This window comes from Panulirus ornatus, chromosome 27, assembly GCF_036320965.1.
Source record: "Panulirus ornatus isolate Po-2019 chromosome 27, ASM3632096v1, whole genome shotgun sequence".
In the NCBI taxonomy this organism is placed as follows: domain Eukaryota; kingdom Metazoa; phylum Arthropoda; class Malacostraca; order Decapoda; family Palinuridae; genus Panulirus; species Panulirus ornatus.
In genome coordinates this window covers 17545203-17564811 of record NC_092250.1, presented here as the reverse complement: position 1 = coordinate 17564811, position 19609 = coordinate 17545203, and the positions used below count along the sequence as shown (strand labels likewise).

General features: G+C 39.5%; 1 protein-coding gene across 1 annotated transcript in view; it reads right to left on the bottom strand.

The window, feature by feature from the left end:
* LOC139757619 (extracellular matrix organizing protein FRAS1-like) overlaps nt 1–19609 on the bottom strand; it is a 163999-nt gene that overhangs the window by 67260 nt on the left and 77130 nt on the right. Inside the window, 9 exon segments of the mRNA XM_071678266.1 lie at nt 1681–1793; nt 4762–4948; nt 5125–5276; nt 6076–6285; nt 9420–9772; nt 10699–10818; nt 11281–11387; nt 12063–12222; nt 15480–15697. Of these exon segments, the coding sequence (XP_071534367.1) occupies nt 1681–1793; nt 4762–4948; nt 5125–5276; nt 6076–6285; nt 9420–9772; nt 10699–10818; nt 11281–11387; nt 12063–12222; nt 15480–15697 (1620 nt within the window).

The following is a 19609-nucleotide window of genomic DNA, read 5'->3' as shown; positions in this document are numbered from 1 at the left end:
AAAAACTTTCCAGATATTCATTGAAAAAATTTATGGCTGATCTGACCACACCTTTGCAATCACTGTGGATGTTGGCATGTGATATACCAAGAGAAACTGTGGTGTAAAAATGAAAATATTACTACAGTGATGGCAAGGTAACCTATGTAAAATTCCTCAAAGCCCCCACAGAAGTTTGGCATCCATATCCACAGCTCAGTTACAAACATACTACTGTTCTGTCAGTTATATCTATCTGTCTGTCTTTAACAATAACTTGATTCCCATTTATAGATAGGAATGCTGAATTTACAAAACTCACTAGTCTTGAGGTCCTCAAAATTATCCCCTCAGGTTGGCAAAAGGAAAGGAATGCTCAGTTTTCAGCCCTTTTCCCAGCCTGCACGACTGAAGAAAGGTGATTAGTCCCAAGTAAAGAGTGGTCTTTGGCACCTTATGTCACAATGGTTATCTAATCTATCTATGGATAAGGTGGTGAGGGAACTAAATTCAGGTTCTTCAAGAAAGGGGCAGGTATGCAGTCTGTAGGGGGTGAGGGAGGCCTGGGGACCGAGTAAGTTGTATGCTGATGACGGAGCACTAGTAGTAGATTCAAGTAAAAACCCACAAAAGCTGGTGTCTGATGGTGGGAAAGTCTATGATTGGTGGACATTGAGAGATAATGTGAAGATAAAGCAAGTTTATTACGTTTAGCAGGGCTAGGAGACAGGCTAGTTTGGAGGTGTTTGGATATATAAAGCTTAGAGGAAGTGAGGTGTTTCTGATACCTTGTAGTGGACAAGGCACCAAATGCAACCACAGAACTAGGAGAGTTACAGGGTAGGTGAGGGTGTGAAGGTTCTAAGAGCACTGAGGAGTACATGGAAAGAGAGTTGCTATCTGTTAGGGTGGAAATAGATATGCTAAAAGGTATAATAGTCCCAACAATGTTGTCTGGATGTGAGGCTTGGGCTACAAATGTGAATGTATAGAAAAGCATGGTTGTGCTGGAAATGAAACATTTGAGAACAATATGTGGTGTGAGGATAGAGGTGAGGTAATAAGAATATGGTTGTGAAAGCTGAAGAGGGTGTGCTGAAATGGAGTGGACATATGGAAAGAATGAGTGAGGAGAGGTTTAAAAAGGTGATATATATATATATGAGAAGTGGAGGGGACAAGAAGGAGGAAGACCAAACAGGAGATGGAGAAATTTTGATGGCTTGGGACCAGAACAAGCAGGAAGATGAAGGACATGCACGAGATAGTGAGAACTGGAGCAATGCTGTATACAAAGAGCAATGTCCTGTTAATGGACTGAACCAGGGTATATGAAGTAGCCTGGGTAATCACAGATAGGTATATGGGGAATGGTTTTGGATAGGGTGTGGTGGGTTGGTGCATTCCACACGACAACTAGAAAATGAATGTGAGAAAATAAGGTCTTTTCTTTGTCTGTTCCTAGCCATAACTTACTAATGTGGGAAACAGCAAACAAGTATGGAAATTATCTAAAGCCCTTTAACATCTTTACAAGAATGCTATAGTCAGAATTTGTATCTATCATTCAAGTCATGACAGAAGTATGAATTTCTAAGTATGTGAAAAGTTTAATGCAAAAATAGAGTGGCACAAGAAGAGTTGACAATTAAAGACCTCTGGTTGAACATCAAAGCATCACGAATTCTGAGGTACACTTACGAACACAAACTTGGTCCAGCAGCTGGTGGTCAGCAGGACAACTGTCTTGACACCTCCCAGAGGTCATGTTGATGAGCACCAACACTTGGGCATCTCCAGAACATTGTACACACCTGCACAAGGGAAATAGAGAGCAGAGAGACAAAATACTGTAAAACTAATGAAGAGAGCTGCTGAGCTGAATGGTCTTTACAAAAATAAAAAATCATGAAAAGTGTGGTGAAAACTTCAGGTGCTGGAAAAATTCCTCATTGCATGTTTTCATTCATGAAGTTGCAGCTGGGTTTTTGATAACAGTATATGCAAATGTACACAGTGGGTGAAATAAGGTACATTTTTACCAGAGTACCTGAATAAGACATAACCAGCTGATAAAAATTAAATACCCATTTCACTTACAGCAACTATTGTAGAGGGCAGTGTATATGTGAAATCTTCAGAATCGTTGTAATGAACAAGTGATCTACCTTCTTCCTAAAAGTCAGATATAGAGTACCTCCTCTAAACACCAAACTTTAAAAATGTACAATAAGTGCAAGACTATGGTTGCTCTCATTTTTTTTTTTTTTTTTTTTTTTTGCTGTCTCCCGCGTTTGCGAGGTAGCGCAAGGAAACAGACGAAAGAAATGGCCCAACCCACCCCCATACACATGTATATACATACGTCCACACACGCAAATATACATACCTACACAGCTTTCCATAGTTTACCCCAGACGCTTCACATGCCCTGATTCAATCCACTAACAGCACGTCAACCCCGGTATACCACATCGCTCCAATTCACTCTATTCCTTGCCCTCCTTTCACCCTCCTGCATGTTCGGGCCCCGATCACACAAAATCTTTTTCACTCCATCTTTCCACCTCCAATTTGGTCTCCCTCTTCTCCTCGTTCCCTCCACCTCCGACACATATATCCTCTTGGTCAATCTTTCCTCACTCATTCTCTCCATGTGCCCAAACCATTTCAAAACACCCTCTTCTGCTCTCTCAACCACGCTCTTTTTATTTCCACACATCTCTCTTACCCTTACGTTACTTACTCGATCAAACCACCTCACACCACACATTGTCCTCAAACATCTCATTTCCAGCACATCCATCCTCCTGCGCACAACTCTATCCATAGCCCACGCCTCGCAACCATACAACATTGTTGGAACCACTATTCCTTCAAACATACCCATTTTTGCTTTCCGAGATAATGTTCTCGACTTCCACACATTCTTCAAGGCTCCCAGAATTTTCGCCCCCTCCCCCATCCTATGATCCACTTCCGCTTCCATGGTTCCATCCGCTGCCAGATCCACTCCCAGATATCTAAAACACTTCACTTCCTCCAGTTTTTCTCCATTCAAACTCACCTCCCAATTGACTTGACCCTCAACCCTACTGTACCTAATAACCTTGCTCTTATTCACATTTACTCTTAACTTTCTTCTTTCACACACTTTACCAAACTCAGTCACCAGCTTCTGCAGTTTCTCACATGAATCAGCCACCAGCGCTGTATCATCAGCGAACAACAACCGACTCACTTCCCAAGCTCTCTCATCCCCAACAGACTTCATACTTGCCCCTCTTTCCAAAACTCTTGCATTTACCTCCCTAACAACCCCATCCATAAACAAATTAAACAACCATGGAGACATCACACACCCCTGCCGCAAACCTACATTCACTGAGAACCAATCACTTTCCTCTCTTCCTACACGTACACATGCCTTACATCCTCGATAAAAACTTTTCACTGCTTCTAACAACTTGCCTCCCACACCATATATTCTTAATACCTTCCACAGAGCATCTCTATCAACTCTATCATATGCCTTCTCCAGATCCATAAATGCTACATACAAATCCATTTGCTTTGTAGCATTTATGGATCTGGAGAAGGCATATGATAGAGTTGATAGAGATGCTCTGTGGAAGGTATTAAGAATATATTTTCTATTTTCTATCATACAAAAACTCACAACCTGCAAGTACACTAATAAATCAATTTTCAATTTTTCTTATTTGCTTTCACATGATCTACATTACAGTACTGGTATGTAGCCAGTTATAATCTAATACTTCAACTTCAGGTTTCTAATGACTGTGTAAGTAAAGAAAAGGTAAGTGAGATGTGTGGCAATAAAAAGAGTGAGGTTGAGACAGAAGAGGGGGTGCTGAAAAAGTTTCGACGTATGGAAGGAATGAGTGAGGAACAGTTGACAAAAAGGATATATGAGTCAGAAGTTGAGGGAACAAGGAGAAAGGGAAGACCAAATTGGAGACAGAAGGATGGATTGAAAAAGATTTTGAGCAATCAGGGCCTGAACATGCAGGAGGGTGAAAGGCATGTGAGGAACAGAGTGAACTGAACGATGTGGTATACTGAGGTCAATGTGCTGTCAACGGATAGAACTAGGGCATGTGAAGTGTCCAGAGTAAACCATGGAAAGGTCTGTGGGGCCTGCTTGTGGATAGGGAGCTATGGTTTTGGTGCATCATACACTACAGCTAGAGCATGGATGAGTGGATGTGGCCTTTCTTCATCTGTTCCTGGCACTCTCTTGCTAATGCACTCATACACTCTTCTTGCAAACTCCCCATCTCATATTCTTTCCACAAGCCCAAACCACCTCAAAGTATTATGTTTCACCCACTCTACCACTGCACAATTCATTCTCTTTGCATTCCCTGCCATAATAAATCATTCATACATGCCATCATTATTTCTTTCATTCCATACTTTCAGCAAATGCTTTTGTGTCAGCTTTCAATAATCTTCAATGGTCTCCATTAGAGATATAAGAATAGTATTTTCATTAAAATAGTTTTATCTCATCTTCTTCCTCTTTCAATTACTAATTTGTAAAATATCTTTAATAACAGCCTGATTATGTTTTAATCTAAGGGTATTTTGTTTCTTTGTAGTAGGTTAAAGTTAAATCCTGGAATATCTTACAGGAAACCAAACTTTTCATGGATAAAAAAAATTTCTCTATCAAATAATCCAGTTTCCTTACGGTTTAATGTTAAGAAAACTTCAATAGTAGACTTCAGCCAACTATACAATGCAAATATTCTTTACCTGTCTGGTCCAGGTCCTAGACATTCTGTGCATGCTTCATGACAGATAAGGCACTCATCTCCCATGATGTAAGTCCCTCTTGGGCACATACTAACACACAATGACCCACTACGGTAAAGGTAGTGTGGGCATGAAATGCAAGATGATATTCCGGCACTATGGCATGTCCCACACGAAGTATGACAACCTAGACAAAATAAATAATTAGAAACCCTTATCACTGAAAATGGTGGTAGGCATTAAAAAATCATTAAAAATACATTAAAGAAATTATAAAGAATACATGAAAATTAGCATGCAGCATACAAATACGACTACTTTTACAAAATACAAGATTATCAAAATTTCACAAATGGTACTCACTATAACAATGATTGTCATGGCCCTGGTAAAACCCAGGCAAACAGTCTTCCAAGCACTGTCCTTCCTGCAACCAGAAACCCTCAAGGCATCGAAGGCACTCCCCTACTCCACAGTGTTCACAATTCTCCTCACAGGGCTCACAGGATTGGTCTCTATAGGAGAAAGATAGTTTATATAATTGATACATATTTCTTTAGGGATGTGGTCTGCATCTACTTTTCTAACAATAATATGTCATAGCATCTGTAATTTCTTTTTCTAAACTGTCCCCCTTACCTGATGCTCTGTACTTGCCTTTACCCTCCCAATCACAACCCTCTTATACAACTTAACAAGTACAGTCAACAAACCTATACCTCTGTAGTTTGAACATTTACCTTTATCCTTCTTGTTTTACATTATACCAATCCTTTGGGAGCTCATCATGATCCATACATATATTGAAATATCCTCCCTGTTTTACATTATACCAATCCTCTGGGAACTCATCATGATCCATACATATATTGAAAATCATAACTAAGCAATCAGCAACAGTCACCCACTTCCTTAATAAATTCAGCAACAAAACTATCCACTCTAACTGCCATGCCACATTTCACATTGCATAAGACTTTGACCACCTCTTCTTTTTTCAACAAACTGCTCTCCATTACTCTCTCACTCTGCATACCACCAAACCCTAACATCCTACATCTGTCACCCTATCAACAACAACATTCAACAGTCCTACAAAATACTTTTTCCATCTCCTCCTCACTGCATCACTACCAGCTAACTCACTAACTTACTGACTCACTCATGTAATATGAAATTCATATCACAGTAATATTGAAAGACCTCATACTAAAACTGCTGAATCAGCCGTTTTTGAATTAGCTGTACATAAATACATAAATCAACAATTGTCAGATCATAAAATTCCCAACTTTAGCATCCCCAAGCACCTACCTAGCATAATGACCCGTCGGACAGTTGTTCACACATGTGCCAGCATAAAGGAAGGCCTTACTGGGGCACACCTGGCACTGGTCAGCTGCTGGTCCAGAACACTCACTACATGATGCATGGCAAGGATGGCAAACCTTACCCTCCGAGTAGAATCCTGGGCCACAGTCACCAACACACTCACCTTCATAAAGCAGCTCCTTGGGTGAACACCTGAAAGAAAATCATGGCACATTTCACAGAGTGAACACATTCTCCTTTTTTATTTCTATACAGAAATACTTCTGAGCTTTGACAATAGTAACATGCCAGGCTGAAAACTCTGATACAATTATTCAGTGAGGCAACTGAATTACCCATTAAAACAAGTTCTGACAGAAAAAGATACTTCAAATCAACCAATTGTTGGATTAATTAATTAAACACGAAAATTAAAGCAAACATTTGATGTCAGCAACCGCACTTCAGGTCCCTTTTATAGCTCTCAACTTTAATGTGTGCATGTCACAGCAAAATTAGATGTGAATTATAACATGCTGTAATTTTACCTAAGTTTATTCCCATCAAAATGCAGATTACAGGTCATTCATGTTTAAAATAATTTTCTGTTCTTTTCAAAATTAAGCTATCAGTTCAAGAGAGTAATTTAATGGAAAATTATCACAAAAAAGAAATAGCCCTAAAAGTCATAATGGCATTCTATCTATCTACTTTACTTGTACTTTACTTTTCAGGCCAAAGAACCATTTAGGGAGCTCCCACAGTCCACAGGAAGCTTGCAACATACACAGGATGGAAAGACGCATCAAAAAGTGTGGTGATGTGCATCTGTCTGTGCGAGGCGAGTGTAGGGCAGTTAAGAAGTAAGTACTCAATGTTTTCAGTATGGAAGATACATATTGAGTATGGAAATGTAGGTCCCATGCTCATATTGCTGCAGAGATGAGTGGTGTTCAGAATACACAGGAGAAAGTTTCCCTCATAATTGTAGGATAGCATATATTCAGATGGGTGTATGTTTCATGGGGCTGGCAGGGTAGAATCTGCAAATGAGTTGGGAGATTGTTTAGTGCTTGTAGAACCTCTGCTGCACGTGTGAATTTATCTGGTCACATATAATGGAGGATAGGGGCTCTATGATCATAATTTGCTTGAGTGTAAATCAGCATAAGTTTTTTGTTTCTACTTGGGGGCTAGTGGTTGGTATGGTGTGTTTCGACAGAATGGCTCTAGAGCATACCGAATATAGATTGTACTGGAAGTATATTGTTTCATTGTGCAAGTGCTGAGTGTTTGTGTTTGCTAGGCAGCTGAGGATTGTTTTATGGGCCTTCTTTTGTGTCATTTGTACTTTCTAGTAACCATCAACTCTGTTCCCAATTCCACGGGATGCAGGCTCTGACCTGCATGTATTCATTTAGGATAAATCTTCAGTTCAAAGATCCTTTTAGTCACAAATAGAAGAAACTCAGTTGATACAGAAGGCCCACTCATCAAGAAAAACCCCCTTGCTCCTTACTTATTCTGAATTCACTCACTTCCATAATGCAATCAATGAACATTATTCCATATGCTTCCGATATACTTAACAGACTTTTTCCCCTATAATTGCTACATACATCTTTAGCATCTTCTCCTTTGAATAAAAGAACAATAATAGCTTTTACCCAATTCTCAGGCACAACCTTCTGTCTTCATGCTAAATTACATTACAAATGCATGGAATCTTTCATTGTCTCCTACATACTTCAACATTTCAGCTATAATTCCATCCATTCTGGGTGCCTTTCCTACATTCAACCTCACTATTGCCCTTCTTTCCTCCTTGCTACAGGCCCATGCATGTGTATCCTTAGTGTTCCTGACTGTGATGCATTCATGGGCCACCCAGGGTTGAGCAAATTAGCTCGAATCCTAGTTGTGGCAGTTGGTCCACAGTCAACCCAGATGTTCATCCACCCTTTGGGGTTGGTCAATAAAATGGGTACCTGGTTGAGAGTAAGGTATGAGTGAGGAAAGATTGACAAAGAGGATATACGCATAGGAGGTGGAGGGAATGAGATGTGGGAGACCAAATTGGGGGTGCAAGGATGGAGTGAAAAAGATTTTGAGCTATTGGGGCCTGAACACGCAGGAGGGTGAAAGGTGTGCAAGGAATAAAGTGAATTAGAACGATGTGGTATCCTGGGGTCGATGTGCTGTCAATGGATTGAACCAGGGCATGTGAAGTGTCTGGGGTAAACCATGGAAAGTTTTGTGGGGCCTGGATGTGGAAAGGGAGCTGTGGTTTCAGTGCATTACACATGACAGCTAGACTGAGTGTGAATGAATGTGGCCTTAGTTGTCTTTTTGTAGTGCTACCTCACGTGCACACAGGGGGAGGGGGGTGCTATTTCATGTGTGGCACGGTGGCAACGGGAATGGATGAAGGCAACAAGTATGAATATGTACATGTGTATATATGTATATGCCTGTGTATGTATATGTATATGTTGAAATGTATAGGCATGTATATGTTTGTGTGTGGGTGTTTATATATATACATGTGTATGTGGGTGAGTAGGGCCATTCTTTTGTCTGTTTCCTTGCACTACCTTGCTAACAAAGGAGACAGTGACTTAGTATAATAATAATATTTTACTCTATACATCTGGGAGCGGAGGTGCTGGAAATCCTCCCCTTCCATTTTACCTTTTCCAAAAGGAGGAACAGAGAAGGGGACCAAGAGAGGATATTCCCACTAAGGCTCAGCCCTCTGTTCTTAACGCTACCCCACTAACGCGGGAAATGGCGAATATGTATGAAAAAAATATATATATTTTCATACATATTCACCATTTCCCACATTAGCGAGGTAGCATTAAGAGCAGAGGACTGAGCCTTAGAGGATATCACATCACAATTCCAGTATTTCCTGTCACCAATATTATTCTCTGAGTGATGCCACAATTGCACAACCTTCTATATCTCTGACGCCTATTCCAACTGAAACTCCCTTAAAGGGGTGGCCAAGGTAACAGAGTCTCCAAAACTAAAGAACTCCTGTGCCACTTCTTAGCCTTTAGTGCCTCACCCTCAACAGGCCACTGGCAAAGGGCAAGTCTAGAGCAGTGTTTGCCGAGGCACCTTCATAATGTTCCTAATGACTATTTCTACCTAATGCTACTGCCTAAATGTTACTGTTGTTAGCCCTTATATCTTTAACAACACACATAGTTACTGTTAGCCAGTATTCAATTGCAGATAATCTATAATAAATTAAAGCCAATTGATAAGATAATGATTTTTTTTTTTTGAAGCCACATGAAAACATAACATCAATGGCAAAAAAATGTAAGCTTAGTTACTTTGTGCAGTGAAACTTGGTGGCTTGTGTACAGGCCATGCAGGATGGATGGCAAGCTGCACACTCCCCACCTTGCTGGAACCTTCCCTCATTGCAGATCTCAACACAGTTCCCATCCTGAAGATAATATCCTTCTTGACACACAGTGCAGTTTACTTGTGAAGAAACAGAAAGACATGTACGGCACTCGAGTGGGCAGGTTAGCGGATGACACTCTGGGCAGCAGTCCTCCTTGTTTTTGCTAATTGGTAACAGGCCAGTGGGGCATGGCGGGCACGAAGGCTGGTAACATGTGACAGTCCCAGAGGTACAGGAACAAATGTGGCAATTCCCTGAACTCCATACCTCTCCACTCTGCATGATTATGGACAGGATGAGAAATGATGTGTCAGAGTGGAAAACAAATACAGTAAAATATTTTCAGATGATTTCTATCCAAAGTAAATACGAAATAACAATTGAAAATTTGCCAAAGCACAAGCCATCATAATTATGAAAGTTTTAGTTTTTTTTTTTTTTTTTTTGCTTTGTCGCTGTCTCCCGCGTTTGCGAGGTAGCGCAAGGAAACAGACCAAAGAAATGGCCCAACCCACCCCCATACACATGAATATACATACGTCCACACACGCAAATATACATACCTACACAGCTTTCCATGGTTTACCCCAGACGCTTCACATGCCCTGATTCAATCCACTAACAGCATGTCAACCCCGGTATACCACATCGCTCCAATTCACTCTATTCCTTGCAATCCTTTCACCCTCCTGCATGTTCAGGCCCTGATCACACAAAATCTTTTTCACTCCATCTTTCCACCTCCAATTTGGTCTCCCACTTCTCCTCGTTCCCTCCACCTCCGACACATATATCCTCTTGGTCAATCTTTCCTCACTCATTCTCTCCATGTGCCCAAACCATTTCAAAACACCCTCTTCTGCTCTCTCAACCATGCTCTTTTTATTTCCACACATCTCTCTTACCCTTACGTTACTTACTCGATCAAACCACCTCACACCACACATTGTCCTCAAACATCTCATTTCCAGCACATCCATCCTCCTGCGCACAACTCTATCCATAGCCCACGCCTCGCAACCATACAACATTGTTGGAACCACTATTCCTTCAAACATACCCATTTTTGCTTTCCGAGATAATGTTCTCGACTTCCACACATTCTTCAAGGCTCCCAGAATTTTCGCCCCCTCCCCCACCCTATGAAAGTATCTTCAAATATACAAATGTAGTATGATGCATGTACATAACACCTTACTCACCTCTCGAAGAATACCATCATGAAAACAGTTCTTGTGGTTGATGGAGCACTCAGGACAACAGGTTCCAGGTCGGGTAACCAGTTCTTCCCCTGGAGCACATTCACCATGTACACAATGCACCTGTGCTCAAAAAATTCAGTCATTAACTCCTTTATCTAAAAGGTGAACAGATGAAAACTAAAATATAAAGAGAAAATCCTATACTTGCCACACTGCTCTGAATGTAGAATAAAGTACCCAAAATTCAGGTATTCATACAGACAAGAACATAAAAATAAACACAGACATCAAATTTGTTAAGGTGAAAGCATCCAGCCTTCCTAGTTCTTACATATTTCCATCTTATGCCATCAAAAATGATCTTTAAAAGATATCTACATTAAACACCATGTAATAAATGAATGAATGAAAGAGTAAAAGAAGATGAGAAGAGAAAAAATACAGACTGACACAGAGATAAAGAGAGAATTTCTTTCAAAGATGTTTTCCACCTATTCCAAAAAGTTTTCAGCTAGCTACCTGGTTGGTTGGTCAGTCATTCAGGAGACAGTAAATCAGTCAATTCAATCTAATTTTACATACCTGACTGCAAATGACCTCAGCCTCCCTGCACACGCACATCTCACAGCCACTTGGGTTCCATAACTGACCAGGTGCCATGCGAGCACCACTCTCAAGAAGACACCACCCTAGAATGAAGATAAAAGGAAAGGGCTTGTCATATCTAACTCATATTCTTGGAAACCAATTCACAAATCTTACAAAAAAAACTCAAAATACTCTGTTTTTTCAAAGTATTAAACAAATTTTGACGAATAAATCAATTAATGAGCTTTAATAGCGATATCAAAGACCTTACAAATTCAACTTGTGAAATGAGTTGGCACTAAACTTTATCTAACAATATCTAGTTACCATGTTCTGAGAGACTACTACACAAATTCAAAGAGAAAATTCTTGTATGGAATTCAAGAACACACTAAAGCCAGGGTCATCAAAATAATTCTATTAAAAACATTTACCAATCCAATCTTAATCTATTTTAATGGATCCGAATTAATCAGAGCAGGTTTTCATGAATAAAAGGAATTAATATCATTAGAGAAAACATCAATAACTAATTTGTACCTAAGTAACCCTAAAAGTCTTGTTCAAGAGTGCTAATGCTAATAATGACAAAGTATGCAGTGGAAGAAACTAAATGAAGGCGCCTTTATTGGATAATGAAAATGCCAAGTTTACAGTGCATGCATGGCTCATGCCATATGAATCACTTCAGAAAAAAAAAATCCTGAGTATATGCGTCTATTCAGGTCTGGTTATAATATAAATCAATCATATAATCAATTCTACTGCTGATTCACCTTGTTTTTTGACACATCTGGGGCAGCAAGCACCATCTTCAGTATGTAGCTCTTCATGAGGCTGGCACTGTAAGCTTGGACACCCCACATCATGGCAATAGTCCCGTCCAGCTACGCAGACACATTCCCTGCAAGGACCTTCATGCCACTGCTCTGTTGACTAGGTAAGTACAGAAAAAAATAAACAGTATGCAATAAACAATATACAGTAATCCCAGATTTTCTTGTTACATTAATTTTATTTTTCTCCATACATTTCATTATGGTTGCTTTGACAGTTACATTAAGTTAAAAAATAAACCCAACATAAAATATGTGAGAAAATGCAAAGCAATGATAGAAATATATTCTACAGCCAAATCAAAAAAGAAACCCAGCTTGAAATCTATGAGAAAATACACATCAGTGATGCAGAAGTATACTCTATAACCAAATAACAAGCTTAGTTTAAAATTCTAAATGCGAAAAGATAACCTTTCAAGTACAGCCCTGCTGACACCATTTATCCATTCAAATAGTATAAAAGCACTAGAAGAGACTTTGATTTGTCTCCCAATGAAGGCCCTTTTCTTTGGACACAGAAACACTGCAGTCTATTGTGGTGGTCTCCAACACAATCTTAAACTTAGCAAAACTCCTTCTCTGGTTATCTTTGTACAATGTACTCTTGTCTTTCAATGCATCAATTTCATATGTCTTCATCTCCATTTTTTCTTCCTACATACTAAATTTTACTTTCCCTACTGCTTATATTTCCTAATGTAACCATATTTTATTAAAACACTTTTTTCTCTTTCTTTCATAACTAATCACAGTTATCTGTGTCAAAGAAGTAGTGCCAGGAACAGGCCACATCCAATCAAATCCATTATCTAGTTTTCACATGTAAAGTACCGAAACCAGAACTCCCTGTCCACAACCAAGCCCCACACAGCCCTCCATGGTTAACCCCAAACATTTCACATGCCCTGGTTCAATCCATTAACAGCACATCAACCCCTATGAACTACATCAGTTCAATTCACTCTAACCCATGCACGCCTTTCACCCTCCTGTAAGCTCAGGCCCCGATTGCTCAAAAAAAATTTCACTCCATCTTTCCATTTCCAATTTGGTCTCTTGTTCTTGTTCCTTCCACTTCTGACACCCATCCTTTTCGTCAAGCTTTCCTTACTTATTCTCTCTATATATCCAAACCATTCCAGTTCACCCTCTTCAGCTCCCTCAACCACACTATTTATTACCACATCCTTCTCTTACCCTTTCCTCACTTACATGATCAAACCATCTCACACACAACCTCCTCCACCAAGTCTTATCTACAGTCCATGCCTCACATCCATACAATGATGCTGGGACCACTATACCTTCAAATATACCCATTCTTGCACTCCCAGATAAATGGTCTCTCTTTCCACCCATTCTTCGGCACTCCCAGTACCTTTGCCCCCTTACCTACCCTACAACTCACTTCCACTTCCATGGTTTCATTCGCGGCCAAGTCCCACTCCCAGGTATCTATATCACTGATTCCTCTAATTTTTCTTCATTCAAACTCACAACCCAACTAACTTGTCTCTGAAATTTGCTAAACCTTATCACCTTGCTTTTCTTCACATTTACTCTCAACTTGCTCTTTTCACACACCCTTCTAAACACCTTTCAAAACACTGTAAACTCTTACTTCTTACTGTGAAGCAAAAAAGGAAATTCTTAATTCTTAACTCACAAAATACCCACATCAGTGTGCAGAAACTGAAACGCTTTGAACATAGCTGCTGTCTTCAGCATGTGAATTTAAGATATGACTCATTATTACAAGGTATAGGATTATGCCAATAACATTCACCCCTGAATGATGGGAGCACCATTTAACGCCCTTTCTGAACTAATAGCAATTTACTGATATTTCACTGCCATGCCTACAACTACCAATGAAAACAGAAAACTTTTTTCTGTATATACAGTTGGCATGCCCAGACTTGCTAAGGATAAAGTCCACTGTCTAATAAGTGTAAATGGATATCTCAGAAACCTGATGAATAAACTTTAGTAAGCACCTAAATATCATAGTCAAGCATTCGCAAATTCATCAATGATAAATGATTCACTAGGAATACAGTCTCAAGCAATTCTATAACTATGCTTTTACTAAACAAAATTTCAGACATAATTCATATGAAGATGTTGAGTGGTCTTATTTCTCAACTTTGTGCTTTCTCTGAAACAAGCTGTAAATTGGTGTTACAAATTCTCAGTATGTAACTCAAGAAATGGTTGATAAGCTGACACAGTAGCTGCATATTGTGACCACAGCTTGAAAATTGACATCAGTGATAAACTACGAGAAAATTAATGAAACTAACAGACTTGACCTAAATAATTTAATCTTAGATGTTAGGCTAATTACGCTGGTTTAGAATTCTTTTGTATGAGTTGAAGTTGTTATAATAATCATGAATATGAATGAAAATGTAAAGAGAACTTCACCTTGGGAGACTTGGGCATGAAAAAATTATTCATTTGGATATATAGGAATAGAGATAATAAAATGCAACTTTAGATTCAGAATATGAGAAATATCATATAAACAAAATATCACTGAAGGTAATTTTCAGAAGAAAAACCCAAACCAGAGTTGGGTGAAAAAGCAAGCAAAAATATAACAGGAATATCAAATGAACCCTTTCACAATAGCAGGCCAAATATCTGTTAAACTCTCTCTGAGCAGGGTATTCTTATAAAAATGAAAAAAAAAAATCTCCATATGCTTGTTATTACAATTAGCAACAAGATATTCTAGGTAAAATGACATACAACTTAACCTGGTGAAACATTGTTTACATCAGCTATGTGCTCTTTAACTCATGCTGCTCCACTGCCATGTGCATGAGGTACTTATGAAACATTGTCAGGCATACATTGGTGTTTTAATCACTAAAAAATATGATCATTAAACATTTTCTTCTTTAATATCTGTTATCTTGTATAAGTGCAACAGCTTCACAAAATATTGCATAATGTTAGGGCACAGGTCTTGTTCAGGCCTCATTAAGACTAAGTGAGTGGAATACACTTAGTGTGTAACATCTGATAACAATGTGTGGTGCTACTACAAGTATTCATAGTTGGATATTCCAACTCCAGGTAAAGTGGCCAATTCAAGAATTACCAGGTGATCTACACCCTTGCTCCAGAGAATGGATAAAAAAAGTGGGAAAGGATGTGAGTATAAAAAAGATGCAGGAGGGAGACATAGGTAGCATATTTGTTACAGTTAAGAGGAATATGGTGTACTAAAGAAAATGGAAAATGTGAACACATGAAGAAATGATACAAATTCTAAGTGCATAGAAACACAAAGAACAAGTATAGGATATCTACTAGTTGACCAAACTATACAGATAAGGCACTTACTCTATAGACCATTCCATTAGCGATACATGGTGTTCCCTCACAGGTAGGGCAGCAGGACCCCTCAGTAATCTCCAAGGTGTGATTAGCAGGACATGTAAGACGGGGACAATGTGCAACATAACACTGTGTCTGACCATCACGACACTGGCATTGAGAACATGCCACAGGGGACCAGAACTCTCCATCAAGATGTATAGCATCGCCCACCTTACATGAACCTGGTAAAATTTCAAGGATATGTGAGACAGGATTTGAAGCTACATATCATGTGGTTTTATAGTCTACCAGTTAACTGTTAAGTTGCCTCATATATAATTAATAGCAAAATGTGCCCTGTTTAAGTTAGTAATACTTTCTTCATGTATCATTTACATTATGTATCTATGTTTGCAATCATGTGGTTGATTAAATGTTCACTGGTGTCTGGCTTGATAGGAATAAGTGGTAACAATTCATGAAGTCTTGGTTAAAGGTAAAATTGCTTATAAAATGAAACAGTATCAAATAATGTTCACAGTTTATCTATGGGTTTGCACTTTGTGAGGTTATTCCTTTTCTACCATTTTCTTAGTGGATTCACCGACTTTTCCATGAAAAGAGTGGATTCATTCATCAAGATATGAACATGTTTGTGACAGGAGAAACAAAATAGGGACACTAAATCTTCTCATTGTCTTATATGGGTAATTACTTACTTTTCATGCATCACCTCCATCAGTGGATCTGTAACTACTTCAGCACTTCAGCATGCAATATCAGCCAAGTTTGTGATACACAACAGAAAAGAGTACTGAATTTTCACTAATAAATAAGACCAAGTTTAGCACAAACTGGAGATGAAAACCTTTTCCTCATCTTTGTTTTATTTCACTAATGTTCCTTGCCTACAATAAAAACTGAAATCTTACTGAAGGATTCTTCTAACTGCTTTATGAGGTGCTACATTTTTACGTGTTTCTTTAGTGGTTACTGATTTGGTAAGTATTTGAAATTTCTTTTATATTTTTTTCATTTTTTTTTTTTTGCTTTGTCGCTGTCTCCCGCGTTTGCGAGGCAGCGCAAGGAAACAGACAAAAGAAATGGCACAACCCACCCCCATACACATGTATATACATACGTCCACACACACAAATATACATACCTACACAGCTTTCCATGGTTTACCCCCGACGCTTCACATGCCCTGATTCAACCCACTGACAGTACATCAACCCCGGTATACCACATCGATCCAATTCACTCTATTCCTTGCCCTCCTTTCACCCTCCTGCATGTTCAGGCCCCGATCACACAAAATCTTTTTCACTTCATCTTTCCACCTCCACCACTTCTCCTCGTTCCCTCCACCTCTGACACATATATCCTCTTGGTCAATCTTTCCTCACTCATTCTCTCCATGTGCCCAAACCATTTCAAAACACCCTCTTCTGCTCTCTCAACCACGCTCTTTTTATTTCCACACATCTCTCTTAACCTTACGTTACTTACTCGATCAAACCACCTCACACCACACATTGTCCTCAAACATCTCATTTCCAGCACATCCATCCTCCTGCGCACAACTCTATCCATAGCCCACGCCTCGCAACCATACAACATTGTTGGAACCACTATTCCTTCAAACATACCCATTTTTGCTTTCCGAGATAATGTTCTCGACTTCCACACATTCTTCAAGGCTCCCAGAATTTTCGCCCCCTCCCCCACCCTATGATCCACTTCCACTTCCATGGTTCCATCCGCTGGCAGATTCACTCCCAGATATCTAAAACACTTTACTTCCTCCACAAAATAAAGATTAAAATGAAGTTTGGATTCATATGCTCATGTGCTTTAGATAAAGGTTCAGTACCTCATTCCCATTAAGTGCTGTTATCATGTTTGACAGCTGTCTTTGCCGTTTGTGTAGTGCTGTAATAGCTTCCCTTCAGTACCTACAACTACAAAAAACTCTGTAGGTTACCATCATCTCTGTTTGGTGTACAGTTAACTGCTTCTATTTGCCCCGTACAGTATATCCTTTTCTAATCACTGGCATTCCTCCAATCCATATTTTCCTTAAAATCCAAATCTTACCTTTAATAAAATAAGTAACAACCAATAATTGGTTCTCAAAATTATTGCAGGGAATCATCAAGGACAAATATTACAAAATCTAATGCTGTGTCATACACGTCAAAAACGTCAGCAGCAACATGATCTGTTGGTTTCAGGTAACTGCCAATACTGTATGGTCAAGAACATATATATCTAACAACTATCTTTACTTGCCATGCTGGTATATCATGGGATATAAATAGGTCATTTTGGGCAGGCTGAGTGTGCTTGAAGGGAGGAATTTCGCAACACTTGGTTTGAAAAAAAGAAAAAAAAGACCACAATGAAATCTGTCGGCAAGTTCCAGCCACAAAAACTTCATAAATCATGAAGAATAAGTCTGTGATAATTGATGCTAATGTGAAGGAAAGAAATACCTGATGATTTGATGCATAAATGCATAAACATGAATTTTGAACAGATTGGACTATGAGTAGAGATATATTTTACATTTTTTTATTATACTTTGTCGCTGTCTCCCGCGTTTGCGAGGTAGCGCAAGGAAACAGACGAAAGAAATGGCCCAACCCCCCCGCATACACATGTATATACATACGTCCACACACGCAAATATACATACCTACACAGCTTTCCATGGTTTACCCCAGACGCTTCACATGCCTTGATTCAATCCACTGACAGCACGTCAACCCCGGTATACCACATCGCTCCAATTCACTCTATTCCTTGCCCTCCTTTCACCCTCCTGCATGTTCAGGCCCCGATCACACAAAATCTTTTTCACTCCATCTTTCCACCTCCAATTTGGTCTCCCTCTTCTCCTCGTTCCCTCCACCTCCAACACATATATCCTCTTGGTCAATCTTTCCTCACTCATCCTCTCCATGTGCCCAAACCACTTCAAAACACCCTCTTCTGCTCTCTCAACCACGCTCTTTTTATTTCCACACATCTCTCTTACCCTTACGTTACTCACTCGATCAAACCACCTCACACCACACATTGTCCTCAAACATCTCACTTCCAGCACATCCATCCTCCTGCGCAAAACTCTATCCATAGCCCACGCCTCGCAACCATACAACATTGTTGGAACCACTATTCCTTCAAACATACCCATTTTTGCTTTCCGAGATAATGTTCTCGACTTCCACACATTCTTCAAGGCTCCCAGAATTTTCGCCCCCTCCCCCACCCTATGATCCACTTCCGCTTCCATGGTTCCATCCGCTGCCAGATCCACTCCCAGATATCTAAAACACTTCACTTCCTCCAGTTTTTCTCCATTCAAACTCACCTCCCAATTGACTTGACCCTCAACCCTACTGTACCTAATAACCTTGCTCTTATTCACATTCACTCTTAACTTTCTTCTTCCACACACTTTACCAAACTCAGTCACCAGCTTCTGCAGTTTCTCACATGAATCAGCCACCAGCACTGTATCATCAGCGAACAACAACTGACTCACTTCCCAAGCTCTCTCATCCCCAACAGACTTCATACTTGCCCCTCTTTCCAAAACTCTTGCATTTACCTCCCTAACAACCCCATCCATAAACAAATTAAACAACCATGGAGACATCACACATCCCTGCCGCAAACCTACATTCACTGAGAACCAATCACTTTCCTCTCTTCCTACACGTACACATGCCTTACATCCTCGATAAAAACTTTTCACTGCTTCTAACAACTTTCCTCCCACACCATATATTCTTAATACCTTCCACAGAGCATCTCTATCAACTCTATCATATGCCTTCTCCAGATCCATAAATGCTACATACAAATCCATTTGCTTTTCTAAGTATTTCTCACATACATTCTTCAAAGCAAACACCTGATCCACACATCCTCTACCAGTTCTGAAACCACACTGCTCTTCCCCAATCTGATGCTCTGTACATGCCTTCACCCTCTCAATCAATATATATCTCTACTCATAGTCCAACCTGTTCAAAATTCATGTTAACATTCTTTGAATTGAATCTTATGTACATCTTGGTAGCTTAAACAAAATAGTATATAAGATTCAAAGCAAGCAAAGATGAAAAAAAATTACAGAACAT